This window comes from Diabrotica virgifera, chromosome 1, assembly GCF_917563875.1.
Source record: "Diabrotica virgifera virgifera chromosome 1, PGI_DIABVI_V3a".
NCBI lineage: Eukaryota > Metazoa > Arthropoda > Insecta > Coleoptera > Chrysomelidae > Diabrotica > Diabrotica virgifera.
The window spans coordinates 88,802,754-88,820,575 of record NC_065443.1 but is presented as its reverse complement, the minus strand read 5'-3'; the positions used below and the strand labels follow the sequence as shown (position 1 = coordinate 88,820,575).

The 17,822-nt window shown below is 34.4% G+C and overlaps 1 protein-coding gene across 1 annotated transcript in view; it reads right to left on the bottom strand.

Moving 5' to 3' along the window:
* The window catches only part of LOC114325882 (low-density lipoprotein receptor-related protein 4), a 205,281-nt gene that overhangs the window by 18,844 nt on the left and 168,615 nt on the right, over positions 1 to 17,822 (bottom strand). Inside the window, exons 23-24 of the mRNA XM_028274017.2 lie at positions 14,319 to 14,934; positions 7,462 to 7,717 (exon numbers count right to left, since the gene is read on the bottom strand). Coding sequence (XP_028129818.1) covers positions 7,462 to 7,717; positions 14,319 to 14,934 — 872 coding nt within the window. The remainder of the gene's footprint in view (positions 1 to 7,461; positions 7,718 to 14,318; positions 14,935 to 17,822) is intronic.

Below are 17,822 nucleotides of genomic sequence, written 5' to 3'. Positions count from 1 at the left end.
TTTTAATCTTAAAAACATTTTCATGCCTGTTTATTTTTTTTTTTGTGAATATTTCTCTTTATTTTTATAAATTATATCAAATCTGGCAACTGTGTAGCGCAATGCAAATCTACCGACTCTGGCCACCCACAGCTGACCGGATAAAGGATGAAAATCATAAAAATCCCAGTGCCGAACGGCATAGTGGCTCGTGAGAAAAGAGAAAGATTGTATGAGCATCCTGTGTAAGTGACAGAGAGAGAGCGGTATTGCACTTTTAACATACGTTTAAATTGGAGTCTCCGTGCCAGGCTCGAAATCTCGAAAAGGAAGTTAGTGGATCTTAAGATACAATGTTTTAGATTTACATATTTCTAGTTTCTTTACGCGTTCGCTTGACGCTATTGTGTTTATTGTCTACTACTGTATTGTATATTTGTGTTTATACTCTACTATATTTTTTAATTTGTAATTATTAGTTAGTGCGTTGTGATCGTGGGTGTCGTAGGTATAAAAATAATATTTTGATTATTTTCTACGTTTAATTTATTTATTGGCAATGAATCAAATTAGTATATTAAAAAACTCTTTTGGTGGTTTTTCGTTAGAAAAAAAACTACAAATTAAAGAACTCGGTCGGCCTTTACCCGATTTAAAAATTGAAAAACAAAGTGGAAATGGACAAAAACTTCGCTGTCGTAAGTTTAATAAAATTATTTATGATAAAAATAGCTGGTTGTGTGGTTGCGAACAAACTAATAAACTCTTCTGTTTTGTATGCGTTTTGTTTGGAGGTGACGAGACTTGGTCAAACAAAGGCACCGATGATCTTGTACATATATGGGAGAAATTGAAATCCCATGAAAAATCTAAAGTGCACATGAATAACGTTTTTAGCTTTTCAATGCGTGGTAAGTTAAATATAAAAACCCAATTAAATTCAGCTTATCGTGATACTCTAATTAAACATAATGAACAGGTAGATAAGAATCGATATGTCTTGAATCAAATCATAAATTGTATAAGGTTTTGTGGAGCTTTTGAGTTAGCTCTAAGAGGTCACGACGAAACGAAAAATTCAGACAACAGAGGCATATTTAAGGAGCTGGTCAATTTTAGCGCTGAATTAGACAACGACTTAAAGGTTCACATTCAAAGTTCCAAATCTTTTAAAGGTACATCAAAAACAACACAAAATGAACTACTGGAGTGCATGTTAGATGTTTACCACGAGGAAATTAAGAAAGAAATTGAAAATTCTCCTTATGTTGCAGTGATTGCCGATGAAACCACAGACGTTGCTGGTGAATTTCAATTAGTTATAGTCTTTCGATATTTGTGTAAAGGACGACCAGTTGAGAGATTTTGGAGATTTTACGTGCCGGGCGGACATGATGCTAAGTCAATCGCTGAATGTATTTTAAATGTTTTAAATCCATTGTTAAAACATACTCCAAACAAATTAATCGCTCAAAGTTATGATGGCGCATCTGTTATGAGTGGTGGCTTAAATGGTGTGCAAAAAATTATTAAGGAGACATATCCTCTTGCAAATTACGTTCACTGCTATGCACACCAAATGAATTTAATTATGACAAGTGCATGTTCCATCAATAAGCAGGCTAGGATATTTTTTTCTAATTTATCTGGTTTGTGCTCATTCTTTTCAACGTCCCCTCAAAGAACAAAAATTTTGGATGAGGTGGTTAATCGCAGGTTGCCAAAATCTTCCCAAACACGTTGGAATTTTTAATCACGAAGTGTTCATACTGTTCATGAAAATAGAAAAGACCTCATTGCAGTTATGGACATTATACAAAGTACTTCACGTGATTTGTCTTCCATTAATCAAGCAAATGGTTACAAATTAAAGCTCCAGGATAAAGATTTTGTATTTTGGCTATTTATTTTTAATAAAATTATGCCTCACGTAGAAATTATTTTTCATCAATTGCAAAAGGTATGCACTGATTCTGTAAAAGTGAAAAAAGATTTGGAGAATTTTGCAGCAGCAATTCAAGGTATAAGGGAGCAAATGGACGTCATTATGGATAGTATTCAAGAAGAAATAAACACGTCACAGAGACAAACCGATAATGATGAACCAATAAAAAAAAGGCGCGAATTGAAGAGGACAGGCCCAGCAGAAAACGGGAAGCCTTAGAGATATGCGATGCAGTTTTGTTGCAAATAAAAACAAGGTTTACCTTCTCCGGACATTTAGTTGCTTCTCATTTATTTATGTCAAAGAAGTTTTCTGCTTATAAGGATAAGTTCCCCGAATCATTTCTTAATGAAACATGCACACAATTTTTATTTTTAAACAAAACTCGACTTAAAACTGAATTACAAGTATTGTATCAGCGAGACGAATTAAATGCTGTTTTATTAAATGATGAAGGTTTAAAATGTACATTTGAAGAAACCGTTAAACTTTTAAGTATATTAATAACCATTCCCATGTCAACATCTGAAGCAGAACGTTGTTTTTCAATGCTAAAACGAATTAAGACATTACTCAGAAATACCATGAAGGAAGAACGACTAAGTGCTTTAGGTATGCTGTCTACAGAAAGACATTTTGTAAATGGCATTGACAATTTTAATAATAAAGTCATTGAAAACTTTGCCTCCAAAAAAGAAAGAAGGATGGACTTCACATATCGTAAACTTTAAAAGTGATATTAAATAACTTTGTGCGTGTGTGTAAATAATAGAATAGTGTTATTTTTATAATTTTCTAAATAGGCTCTAGAGACCATATCGTAACAACAAACTTCAAGTACATCAGCAGTGGTAGGAAGAATGAAACATTGACAGCATAGGATTAAAGGACGTGGTGGTCGGATGAGTGTGAGAGACGGAAGCTGATGCGTGATGACGAGCGACTAAGAATCGGGCAAAAGAAGGACATCGGGGAGAAGTCATGCCCTAACGGGCGATTCCACCCTGATGCCCTAGTATGAGAGGGGTGGGGTTTAGCTGGTCCCGGCCACATCGGAGTTACGGAGGGCAGGGAGGTCCGATTTAGGGCCAAACTGGTCGACGTGACACTGATGAGGTTTCAGCTCAGGAACCCAGCACTGTTGGAAATGTTTACCTCCGACGTCTGTTTGCAGATTCCCCACCTAGTGATGAAAAAAACAAAAAAAAAAGTACATCAGCAGTAAATACTGGTGGTAAGTTGAATTTATTTTATTGCTAATTACTTAATTTACGGAACTGTTTTGATAAATTTTGGTAAATTTTTTGGCATCCCAAAAATAGTAAATATATAGATATAAGATAAAAATATCTGCGCCTATTTTTTTTTATTTATATTTTATATCCTTTTTGACCATATCGTAAAACCGCCACAAAAAATTTAGGCAGCTGCCCGGATTCTGGCACTACCTTCCTAAAGTTATACGAGCCGCCACTGATTAAAATTCATGCCACTTTTTGACTACCTACTTCTAACTTGAAGGAAGTGATAGAGGGTATAATGCCAGCTAAGGGCGTTACAATAATTTCCAAGCTCCGGACCTCTCACCATGAATAGATGGAGAAACTAATGATGGTGCGGGTGACAGAGAAGCAGCTTCAAGGAGGAACCTTAACACAAAGCATCATATGTGAGAAGGCACGAGCGATTTATGAAAGGGATGAAGAAACAAACCTCTTTGGACAGTTTTTTTAAACGAGCTGCAGATGAAAATGAGCAAAGTGTGACGAAAAAAGTGAAGACCACTGACGAAAATTAAGCGCTTCCATAAGTACTTCACTTTTTCTTATGTTTTTACAGAATATGTATGTGTTTTTTGTTATTTATAAATAAATGTTTCTTCTTGTAAAAACATTTTTCTTATTTAAAAACGATTAACAAAAACAACTAATGTGATTTTTTGGGGACTGGAACGGATTAATGACATTTCAGTTAATTTCAATGGGGAAAATTGCTTTGACATACGAGCAATTTGACATAGGAGCAAGGTTACGGAACGAATTACCCTCGTATGTCGAGGTACCACTGTAGGTACATTTTAAGATTGAATTAACTTAGCCATAGTCAAGACCAACCAAATTAATAAATGTCTAAACAACTGACACCGGGTTAAGTTTGAACCCACAATCTAACGATATGTGCCTACTCCAACTAAGTGAGCTATCTACCATGTTCCACGGGAGTCAGTCTGTTTCTTAATAAACGTTTAAAACACAAAGAAACCAAATTAATCATAGATTGTATTTTGTTTATACGGTACTCGGCATTATTTGTCTCGTGACATTCGAATATTAGCCTCGCTCTTTCAGAAAATTTTGTTGAAACCGAATGATCTTATTGCACATTCAGCAGAAACGATGTTTAGTCTTAGGCCGATAAGATTTCTGGTAGGTACATATTTAGATTCCTACTAACTAATAAGGAAAAAAATTAAATTATTGAGTGGGTGTCCCTAACAGTCGGTATGCTAACCTTATTATATTTTTTATCAGGTAAGGTGACATATTTTTAAAAAGTTTCGAAACGATATGGCTGTCGGCGTCGCAACTCAAGATTATTTTGTGATTATAGGGCAGCTATTCTCAAAATCTGGACAATTAATTTCAGAGCGAAGAAGTTGTCTGCTGGGAAATAATGTACAAAATATTTTATTTATATACATACTGTAATTATAACCTCTGAGTACGTGTGAAATGTGTTAAGTGTCCTTTTAATGAATATTTTCATTCGCTATGTATGTTTAGGATATTGTTCGTAATGCGCATAAGTCCAATTTTACAAATTTTAGCTACATGTTTTTTTTGCTTCTCACAGAGTCTCTAATCATAATATTCGAACTACTGTACTACCTAAAACTATACTCAGTCCTAACTGCAAAACGCAAGAGTCTCGCAGGCTTAGTCTTGTTCTTGCTCAAATATTGCACGGTCAGTCTTGGTCTTGCTAAAATTAGGCGGTCTTGGTCTTGGTCTTGGTCTTGCAACAACGCAAGAACAAGACCAAGACTGCAAGACCAAGACCGATTTTGGGCAACACTACTTTTAATAATCTCCGTGAAAGTTCGATAAATAAATTACCAAGTGCCAAAGTATTTTATTTCTTACAATTTTGTTTATTTAAACCGAACACATTCTCTGATTTTGTTATTCTATTATCCGTATATATTTTCAGTACGGTATAATCAACCGTATATGTTTTTCATCAGTGGTTTAACAAGATGAGGATGTTACTTTTGCTTTTGCTTTTGAGATATTGCGGATGCGTTAGACATTCAACACGATGCACTATCCTGAGGTAGCCTTTACGGTTATCCTAAGATTTAAACCAAACTATATTTGAAGGCAGAATTATGTATTTCATAGTCACACAAATACTATTGGGGCTTTTCTTAAGGAATCTATCTTTCAGATTAACTCAGATACGATGACACCAGAACTAATCTTCACTGAGAAGATTAGCACAATTATACTATCTAGAGAACAAAAAGGCGCAGACGTGTATTGGGACTTGATATGGTTCACTGGAAACCGAAAAGGTATAGCCGGTAAAACCATAATAATCGGCACAGACAGCAGAAATTCGCTACTAACCCAGAACGTGTCACATCGGGGCTAGTAGTGGAGTGGCTAGAGGTGATCATTTCTAAGATAAAGTTTTATCTACAACAAACTGTAATAAAGACATAAACAGACTATAATGTAATCTTAAATAAGTAGTGAACGAAATTTTAGAGAAGCGCTATAAGATTAAACAGTATTTATAGAAATAATTACACTTTTATAAAAAAGAACTTTTTTATAATAAAACCTTTTTATTATTTATAGGAAAGAATATAAAGTAATTTAACGATAAACGATTTAACGATAACATGCTTAAAAGTCCAAAAATTACACTCTAATAAAAATGTACTTTTTATAATATCACGGTTTTGTTATTGTACATATAGGATACAACATGTTTGGAAAGAATAATTAACTTATGAAATATGAATTTTTAGTAGGTGTGTTAACTGTTATTTATAATTATGATTCCGAAAATTACACTAGTATAAAATAGTATTTTTTATAATACCACGGTTGTTTAAAATGGTATATACAATTTTAAGTATATAAACTTTTAATTATTTAAACAATTAAAAAAAGATACGCAACAGCGAAGTTCCAACTGGGGACCTCTCGATCTGCAGTCTAATGCCACTGAGGCACCATCAATTTGTAGATTGCATTTGTAGATTTATTAACGTACTTTAAAATATCATTGCATTAGTCACATTTTTAAAATAGTTTGAAATTAAAAAAATCGATTTATCCATACAGTGTGATTGGTCAGTGGGGTAAAGCTTTGTAGATCCGTTATAAGTAATGGATAGTAATAAAAGTTAATAACAAAAATTGTAGCCAACTTTGATTACAGATTAATAATCAGTAATCGTAAATTGTAAGTTTTAGGCAATTATTCAGTCATGGCTTACTTAAAATTTGGAAAGATTTAGACCTGTAATTATTAATAATTTTGCTCTGAAAAATGAAAATATCTCGAAAACTAATAAATTTACACATAGGGAATGTTATACAAAAATTATAGTATGGTAATGGTACTTTTCGATAATGATATAAAATATAGGGTGTTCTATTTAAAATTACTGAGAAAATAATGTACTTGCGTTTTGACTCACCCTGTATTCAATATAAAGAAAATTAGCAAAACAACCATTTACGAAAATTTTGACAATAAATAAAAAAATATGACGTCAATAAACCATTGACCTTGTGCTTGCTTTTATTTATACAGGTAGTTAAACTTGTTACAATTTTCATATAAAATTGGTTATAACTTTGTAAATACCCCGTATAACATACCAAACCTTTATATTTCTGTAATCGAAAAGTTACGAAGATTTCGAATATAAAATAAAATACAGGGTATTCTATAAAAAAAATATATGTTTGGTCTGCCACTATGTTATCGAACACCCTGTAACATTCTAACTAATTTTGTAATGTGGAGCTCAAAGTTCGCTACAATTTTTGTTATTAAGTTTTATCGCAATACATTACTATAACGGATCTACGGAGCTTCATCCCACTAATTATTAATCACCCTGTATATTAGCAGTAAAATATTGCATTGTTAGCTAGTTTTAAGCTATCCTGAAAATTTCAGGTGTCTAGGTAGCCTAGAACTATTTTTAAAATGTATTACAAAATTTGCGGAGTCCGTGACACCAACCAACCCAAGTATATAAAAAGGTTTTAATAAAGCCTCGTCGGTGAAAGGCACAAAACAATTAAGACTGCTAAAGCTAGTCTGACAAAAATATTTAATAAGACTTGTTTTAGCACACCCATATCTACACTCAAACCTTAATATTTATTAACTTGATTATTCGCATTTTAAGAACTATTTCCGGATTGAAGAGCAAAATAAATATGTAGGTAGTTTTAATTATAATTTTTGGGGTTTATTTTCAGAATAAATATGGAGGTCAACCTACTAACCTGTTTTACAAGTATGATCTTCTTTATCCGGGCACGCACATGTATAATTCTTAACTTTGAACAAGCAAAGATGCGTACATCCACCATTATCAACAGCACATGGATTAAAACCTTCCTGTCGCGATGACGTCACCATGGTTATTCCCATAGCAGCGTCAAGTTGAGGTCTAACGATGATTTGATCTCTACCTGTGAATTTTTCGGCACGTTTGACAGTCTTCTGTACCCAGTCAGTCCAGTAAAGGTACTTGTCGTACTGAAAATTATAAAAATGGTTTATAAAAAGAATAGAAAAATTATCAAATTAATAAATTCAAACAATATTCTCGAAAATTTAAATTCTATTTATTTATGTTGAGGATCAGCAACAAGATACTTAGTTCCAAAACCGGCACTGGAAGTGCCCAAAAGCACAATCAAAGACCGATTAAGAGTATGGATACGAAAGCAACATAAAGAATACTGGGAAAAAATTCCCACACAAAAGATATGCCCGAAAAGAGCTGAAGAACTTCTTAAAATGGACAAGAATCAGCTCAAAATCACTAAAGGTTTCCTAACTGGACATTTTCCAGTAAAAGGACACCTACATACGAAGTGACTATATAATGGGGATCTCAGTTGCAGACTATGCAATAGAGAGACAGTCAGACATATATTGTCCGACTGCGAGGCTCTGGACCGCAAGAGACTAGCAATATATGAACACGGCAGACCAATCCCCAAAGCATATAGCACTAACCCAATGGACCTTTACAGGCTAGTGAAGGGCACTAGTATATTGGATTGGGTGTCATAAGAACAAATGGAAGAAAGCACAATAAGCCAAAAGGCTGCAGAGCGACCGGATTGCAGGCACGCATGGCTTCTAGAAGAAAAAAAAGAATGTGTGTGTACTTTGTACGCACGTAAGAAGTTATACTTCTATTTATAATATAATCTAACTTCATATTATGATTTCAACGAAATCAATATACATATCTACTTTAAACAGTTTTTTGTATTGTATTTAAATATTAAATTAATTTTAGAAAGAACAAAAAGAATACCAAAAATTAAAAAAAAGGATATGACTTTGTCAGGATTCGAACAGGGGACCTCTACCGATCAGCTACCACCGCTTTTGTATTTAGTCGATCATTTCTCGGACATAATTACAATCATGGTGACAGATACATTAATTGAAAATAAACATTTTCAATAATACTTATTAGGAGGAAAACAAATCCACAGACATAAAAATTTTAATAAATATATTTACTAAAAACACAAATAATATATTCTTTTCACGCACACCTTATTTGCGCTACATAACTTAAAAGATGTAGCGACTAATACCATACTGTCGGTGTGCGCATGCGCCAGGGAATGTAAAAATTCACCCTCGTCCTTAAAGAAGTATAACTTCAAAAAGGATAAGTCCCCAAATACAAGCATTAGTTGAAGAAAAATGCAAAGTAATAAACATCGTGAAGTTAGAGAGGTAACTAAATGAATAAGCAAACATATTAGAACGTACAACCAAAGCACGAAAGTAAAAAATCCAACAAAGGATTTAAGATAACAAGAGCCTCAAAGTTATGAAAAGAAAATTAATAAATTGGAAAAAAGAAAAAATCAAGAATTACTAATGATGGTAGAAGATTTTTATACAGAGTCAACAAAACCATGACGAGCAACTAACAAAAATGTTAGAAATTTCAGAAAAAAGATTAATCAACCCATGATCAGAATTTCTGCCTGATATATACTCAGTGACATTAGAAGTTTTACACCTACACCTAGAAGGACTCATTTCTTCAACTTAATTTTTTGGCAGCACAATGAATATATTTAAAGCATGCTATGATAACAGTATCAATGTTTTATCTTTTATAGTTTTTGTAAAAATAAAGTTTTATCTCTAATTTTTTTTGTGAAAAGACCAATTTATGAAGACCGGTTGGTACAGAAATGTTAAGTTATTATTCCTCAGTCTAATTGTATTCAGTGCAAGAATATGCCTCGAGTTCGAAGACACCAAAATTACCACCATTTTAGCGATTTTAACAGGGGTAGAATTATTGCCTTTAGAGATATGGGTTTGTCGTGCCGCGAAATTGGCCTTCGTGTTAATTGTACGGTAATGACAGTTATGCGAGTGTGTCGTGTGTGGACAAACTAATGTAGAGGAACACGAAGAAGACCAACTGGTCAACCGAGGCGTACCACAGGGCGTCAAGATAGGCGCTGTAGACTCCTGGCTCTAAGAGACCGTTTTGCTACTACGCGTCAAATCACTGACCAATGGTTTGGAGTGGAAGGTAGACTTGTTACTATACGTACCCTATACAGTAGCATTGCAGCCTTTCGACTGGTTTCATTCCGCCCGCGATCAGTGCTTCCTTTGACTGCGGACCACTGCCATCAAACGTTTGAATTGTTGCAGAGAACGGCAACATTGGGTGTCAGAATGGCATAATGCAGCATTCAGATATGAATCGCGATTTTGTTTAGGTATGCATGATAGTGGTAAGATGATAAGACGCCGCCGTGGAGAGCGACGAGATATCGGGTTTGCTCTTGAGAGGCATCTACAGTTGGAGTAATGGTTTGGGAGGTTATTGCCTATGGTAGCCGATCACCACTTTTGTTTATTTAAGACAGTATGACAGATGCGCGTTATGTTGATGACATTTTGCAAACCACTTTACTGTCTTTTCTAGACGGTCGTCGAAACGCCATTTTTCAAGAAGACAACGCGCGTTCCCATATTTTTTGAGCTATGAACTTTCTCCAAGACGCTGGCGTTCATTTTTTGCGTTTAAATCCTATTGAACATGCGTGGGATATGATGGGGAGGAGACTGTCCACTTTGCAGCATCCTCCACAGACTCTGGCACAGTTAATCCATTAAATTCAAGTTGCTTGGAACGAGGTGTCACAAGCAGACATTGATCATCTCATTTTGTCAATCCCTAGATGCGTACAGGATTGTATTCAGCTCGGGGTCGCCAAACACATTATTAATTTTTTTTATTACATGTATAAAAAGTCTTGCTAATGTTATCGTTTCATTCTTGATGAAAATTTACCATGTTGCCAAAAAATTAAGTTCCAGAAATGATTCCTTCTTGTAACACTTCTAATGTCACTGAGTATATACCAACAAACGAAATAAATAACATATTAAAGAAAATGAAAAGAAATAAAGCTCAGGGATAAGATAATATCGTTATAAAAGCTGCAAATATTGAAGGAGATGAAATGTAGAGAAAATAAAGGAACTGTACAACTTATGTCTGCACCAAAGTGAAGCACCTACAGGATGTCATATAGTGCACTTACCATTTTATTATACAACAAGTGCGATCCAATAGATCTAGAAAATTACCAGCCCATAAGCCTGTTTAACCACCTCTACAAGTTATTCACAAGAATAATAACAAACAGAATGAAAACAAAATTAGATTCTTACCAACCTAGGCAATACAGAGGCTTTAGGAAAAACTTTGGCATTAACGATCACATCCACTGCATAAAAGAGGTTATAGAAAAATACATCGAATACAACCGACCATGAGTCTTTGCTGTTGTAGACTTTTGCAAAGCATTCGGAATACGCTATAAATTATTAGCGAGAGCGTTAGAGGAAAGTCGTACAGATTATCGGTACTCCAAACTGATAGAAAACTTACACAATAGTGCAAGGAATCAAATAAGGAGGAACGTCATCTTCCAAACTCTTTACGGCAGTTCTGGAACATGCTTTTAAACAATTGAAGTTTAAGAATATTGAATAATTGGGACCCAAAATGAATCGACGGCAAAATTCTCTTCCACCTACGATTTGCGGACGACATACTTCTGATAATAGATGACTTAATAGAGAATGGAATTATGGCTACTAAGTTAGAAACCGCCTGTAAAGAAGTTGGTTTGATCAAAAATTTTAAGAGACAAACATGACAAATCTGGTATCAAGCAAAAATCCAAAAGTCAGATGCAATGAAATAGCATCAGGTCATAAACTTAAATACTTAGGTCATGAAATCCGAATTTCCCAGGACAACCAAACCGCCAAATTGCAAAGAAGAATCACTTTAGCGTGGGTGGCATATGGAGCATCAGGCATCTTCAAGAGTAACCTGTAAAATTATTTGAAAAAGAATACTTTCGATCAATACATATTATATGTGCTTCCAATTATGGTTTAAGACCCTGAAATATTTTCTCCTCAACCCATGCCACAGCAGTCAAACTCAGAGGGGTCCAAAGAAGAATGGAACGGTCGTTATTAAACTGACTCTCAAACCCACGGTTATAAATGAGGAAATATGAAGAAGGATGACACAGAGCTCATATCATAAATCGAATTTGGCGGGTCATGCTGCCAGAGTGAATGACAGGTCGGTAATCCAAAACATTACAGTGTGAAGACCACAAGCAGATAGAAGAAGTAAAGCTAGACCATCTGTACATTGAGACACGACGTCAAAATTATTGCTGCGAATTGGAAACAGGAAGCACAAGACCAACAGAACTGAAAAACATTAGGGAAGGCCTATGTTCAATTTTGGATGCAGAAGACTGGATAATAATGATCATTTATTATACACGACTTGTTTTATAATATTGTAGTTTATAATCATCCAGTCCCAATCCTACACTGCTAAACATAGGCTTCCTTAACTGCTTCCTACGCCATCTGTCCTGCAGCACTCTTATCCCTTTTTATTAATTTTATTCAAGTGATCATCCGATTTTTTGGGAAGTCGTCACAATTTTCTGAGTAAAAAATCCATAATGCGGTGTAGGAATATTATAGTTATAGTTAATATATATTTAGATTTATATATGTACTTAGGTTAGTTTATTTTGTTGATTGTCAGTGTCATTAAATAAATTATATTTAACGAACATTATCATAGCGCAGTTCTAAAACCTACAAAATAGAAGATGCCAAAAAGAAAGACCAAAACCAGTATTTCTTTTAATGAAGAAAAGAGTTTCAATGATCGGATTACAAATCTCGAACATTTTGTAAGTTCCGCACAAGATAGCATCAAATATTTGCAAGTACTGCTGTCAAAAACTTCTGTTGTCTCGACTGATAACCCCGCAGCAACATTTTCAATTGCAGAAGAGGCTGAGAATTCAAAAACGTTGACTAACAGTATAAACTACAACTTACATTTATCAAATGCCGTGGCTGGTCCTGAAAAATTGGTAGAAAGCTTGACTTACTTACAGTTCAAGGAATGGAGACGAAAATTTGAGCACTATATATCCTTTCAAAACGTAGAAGACGCTCCCCATAAAAAATTATTAGCTCTTCTCGAATTATATTTTAATCTAGATATATCAGATATGGTCCGGTTAGTAAAAAAATTTGATAAAGAAAAAGGCTCAAATTACATAAATCTACTAAATAAATTGGAAGAATGTTTTAAAAAGAAGGAGAATAGTCGCTTGAGAAGAAGTCACTTCAAGAACAGAAAGCAAGAGCAATGAGAATCTTTTTTCTCTTTTTATAGAGAAAAAGTCAAATTGTTCCAACTTACAGATCCATGCTCAAGTTGTTACGATCAGTTTCTAGCCGATCATGTCATGAGTCACTTTTTGATGCTCAGATAAGAAAAAAAATGTAGAACTCTCCCAGATTCAGCAAAGATTGAAGACATTATCAAATTAGGCGAAGCTGAGGAAGCAGCCTTAGAAGAAAATATATGCAAACAAAGTAGTGCAAAAATCAAAGTTAATCAGCCTAGTAGCAATTTAAATAAAAAGAAATGCTTAAAGTGCGGTTTTTCAAGGCACAATAATTACAAGTGCCCAGCTATCAATGCAACGTGTGAAAAATGTAACCGAAAGGGGCATTATACCAAATGCTGTTTATCAAAAGAGATTCGTTCCGTAGATATTCCAACTGAACCCATAGAAGAAACTGTCAATATAGGGTGTTTAAAAATTACTTCTATCGATTATGCTGCTAATAAAAGTAGAAACCGACAAATTGAAGCAAAAATAAATTCAATTTTAAACAAAAACATAACATATTCTTATAAAGCCACCCCTGATAAAGACGCAGAAGTCTGTGCGGTAGGTGAAGAGCTTATGCGTTTGCTTAAATATACAAGATCTGATTTACAACGCTCTACTTTGACCCTGGAATCCGCAGACAAATCGAAACTTGACGTAATTGGAAGTTTGCAGTGTCAAATAATCTATAAAGGTCGTTCTGTTAACACCACAGTCTACATTTGTAGTGGAGTTAAAGAGCTGTTAATCGACAGAATGTCCATAATCCATTTGGGTATAATCCATTCAGAGTTCCCAAAGCCAATCTTCAGTGTTACTTCTTTCAAGGTTAATGCAATTCCTGAAAATCCTTTATTAGAAATTTGCTAAGACATAAAAAATAAGATTTTAGGCATGTACAAAGATATATTTAATTTTAACGACATCTTACAACCTATGAATAGTACGCCAATGCATATCTATTTGAAATAAAATAGTGTCCCTATACTGTAACCTGTCCTAGAAGGATTCCATCCGTTTGGAGGGATTATGTAAAAGCTGAATTAGATAGCCTAGTTAAGAAAAACATCATTAAACCAGCTGATGAGCTACCTTCAGATGTCGTTAGTCCCTTGGTAATTGTACAGAAGAAAAATGGTAAAATAAGAGTCTGTGTAGACTTTACTAAGATCAATTCATTCATAAAACGACCAGTCCATCCTTTTAAGTACCCCTGGGAAGCAGTTTAAGTAAAAAAAATATAATTTGAATTTGTTTATGTTATGTAATAATATATTTTGATTGGCTAGAAGACTCATTATATAGAGAGAATAGAATTGTTAATAGAATACACTTACCTGTGTCAATGAAAATGGATGGAAGGACTGAATATCAAACTTAACCCTATTTTTGCCATGTAAATCGGTAGTCTCGATTTTTTCGTCATTCAATTTTGCATCTATCCAGTAAACTCTTCTCAGTCCAAAATCAATGGTCAGACCAATGGGAAAACTGATTTGCGTGTCCACTAAAATTGTTCTTCTAGATCCATCTAAGTAAGCTCGTTCTATCTTTGGTTGTCCCCAGTCGGACCAAAACATTAATCCCACTTTAGGATACAAAGCTATAGATCTGGGGTCGCACAGGTATTTACTGATAATGGTTTTTCTGTGGGAACCATCCAAGCGCGCTACCTCGATAATTTTATGTCCCGTATTTGTCCAGTAAATGTTATTGGCTATCCAGTCCACTGCAATCCCGTCGGGGGAAGAAAGGTTCTTGTTAATAATGGTTTTCACATCTGATAAGTTATACATTGATACGGAGCCGATGGCATTTTTCTCGATATCTGTGTAGAAAATCAGCTTCTTCTCCCAGTGGAAGTCTACCCCGATTACGTTCTCTATGTCATCTACTTGAAGGGTAACATCCCACATGTCATTTGTGTCTAGACTTATTTGGGTAAAAGCGTAACTGAAACAACAAAACATAATCAATATACATATCATTATTAACAGCAAAATAACAATTAAAATAAATATTTTGCTATAAGTCAACAACTTCTAATGTATAAAATTTTATTAATTTTTTTTTAATATCCAACATCTTCTTCTTATGGCGCCTATCCGTTACGGATGTTGGACACTAACATGGCTATTTTGACTTTGTTGACTGCTGCCCTGAAAAGTCCGGTAGTGGTTAAGTTAAACCATTTTCGCAGGTTATGAAGCCAGGATATTCTTCTTCGTCCTGGACCTCTTTTCCCATGAACTTTAACTTGAAGTATGGTCCGAAGTAGGTCATATCGTTGTTCATTGCGCATTATATGACCCAGGCATTCCAGTTTGCGACGTTTTATGGTTACGACTAGTTCGCGCTCATTACCCATTCTATGTAGAACTTCTTCGTTGGTAACTCTGTCTGTCCAGGAAATCCTCTACATGCGTTTATATCACCACATCTCAAATGCTTCGAGTCTCTTCAGTGATGCTTCAGTTAAGGTCCATGACTCCACGCCATATAAAAGAACGGAGAATACGTAGCATTTTAGTAAACGAACTTTTATTTCCAATTTTATATCGTGGCTGTTAAAGATTTTTTTCATTTTGACGAAAGCTGATCTTGCCTTCTCGATCCTTATCATAATTTCCCTCGATTTGTTCCACTGTTCATTTAAGTTTGCACCCAAATTACAAAAGTTGGTGATTTGTGTTATAGGTTGTTGGTTAACTAGTAATTGACCAGGTGGTATCCTATTATTGCTTATAACTATGTATTTGGTTTTTTTGATGTTAAAATCAAGCCCAAACCTGCTACTTACTTCTGCCACCCTGGAGACAAGTGTCTTCAGACCTTCAAGACTGTCTGCAAAAATGACAGTATCATCAGCTTATCTTATGTTGTTCAATCGTTCTTCATTTATAAGTATTTCCTCGTCTATGTCCGTTAGCGCTAGGTTCATAATGTGCTCTGAATATGTATTGAACAATAATGAGGACAATATACATCCCTGTCGCACACTCCTTTTATCTTTATGTCGTCTGTTAACTGATCCCCTACTCTAACAGCTGCAGTTTGTTCGTAATAGATATAGTTTATTATACGGCGATCTCTGCTGTCCATATCCAACATGGATTTATAAATTCAGACAGTTTTCGATATATTGGACCATCATCAGTGAGAAATATCTATACATCTAGTAATTGGAACTAGCCACAGAATGAGGTCAAATGACCTTTAAACTACATAATTATAGATATTAATATTATAAATATTGTGACACAAGATCGATGTTCAATGATAACATTTTTAAGAGGAACATCTAGACCTCCTCTCGAAGACATGGATGCAGTCCAATTAGACGTAATAACCAATAAAAAATCCACATTAAAAATTTTAATTTTATTTCAAACTTCCGGTTGCATTAAGGGCCTTCTTCAAGCATCCGTTCAAAAGTGTCAGTCAAGTCAGTTGCAATCTAGAGTCCATATTGGTTTTACCCTCAGGTCCATCAACCCACAGTGTGGGACAGTGTGGGGAAGTCTTACGTTACCACGATGTAAAATCAAAAAAAGGTCAAAGAATCCATATTATTTTATACAAAAATGTAACTATAAAAACTTTATACCATTTAAAGGGTTTTCACCCAGTATTTTTGGTTGCATATATAATATATAATATGTATACCTTTAAGCAGCACTGAATGTTCTGTGATGTAACCCGAAAGGGTCCTTTTTTAAAATCCTTTTATAAAGGATTTTGATTATTTTTTTGTGATTGATGATATACTAGGCGAGCGGCAGCAACCCCTAAAATTACGTTATACCGACCACGAAAATCAACTTTTAGGTGAATAACCAATTTTGGACATTCTTTATGTTTTCGAGGTCTCTAAATCCGAATATGAAGTTTATTTTTATCTAAAATTTTATTCTAAAATTTTATGCAAAAATGCGAAAAATCAATTTAGATCATTTTTCGACTTTAACTCGCTGTATCTGGGGTTGCTGTAAATAGTTTCTTTCGAATTTTACTGTATCATCTTTGAAGTATTTAGATAACAATGAAGTTTGCTTGAGATGTTTAAACAAATTAAGAAAGGAGTTGTTAATTTTTAAACATTTTGTCATCAGATATCGTTAGTTTCATGTTTACTTACAAAGGTTGGATGACAAACTTTTTAACTTATAATTTTAACCAAACCATCATTAAAACATAAGTTATGAAGAAGTTTTCTGGAAAATTTCAAGTCAAAATATGTAATAGGAAAAAAGTTATGTGACTTTATGGACGAGTGGCACTCCCCCAAAAAAACGCACATTTCTCGAGATACTGACCACGGTGTGGTGAATGGCTAATTTTGGTTATACTTTATGTTTTTGATGGTTCTGAAAACGAAAGTGAGGTTTATTTTGAGTTCTACATAGGGGAACATGGTCAAAATCGCAATTTTACCTAAAAATAAGAAGAAATGAAATCACGTTTTCTTAAAATTAAAAGTTGCACCATTATTTTTTCTATAAAACATTTTGTTCTTTGTACTCTATATTTTAACATAAACTTTATTAAAAAGCTAAAGGGTACCCCCCGTTAAGATAGACAAAATGCCCTCACTCTCAGAATTCAATTTTTTAAATTTTTTTACGTTCTGTGCAATTAAAAAATGAGATAACGGGGATTTTTAGCTCGCCACCCCCCTGACCCCTCCCCCCACAGCCAAAAATGTAGATTTTTAGATTTAATTTTTTTTAGTTGGGTTGCAATTGATTTAAAAATTTCAAAAAATTCACACATGTAGCTGAGGCTCTTACAAAATATATCCATTTTTATGGACCCTTAGGTCGTGTGTACATAACCTCAAA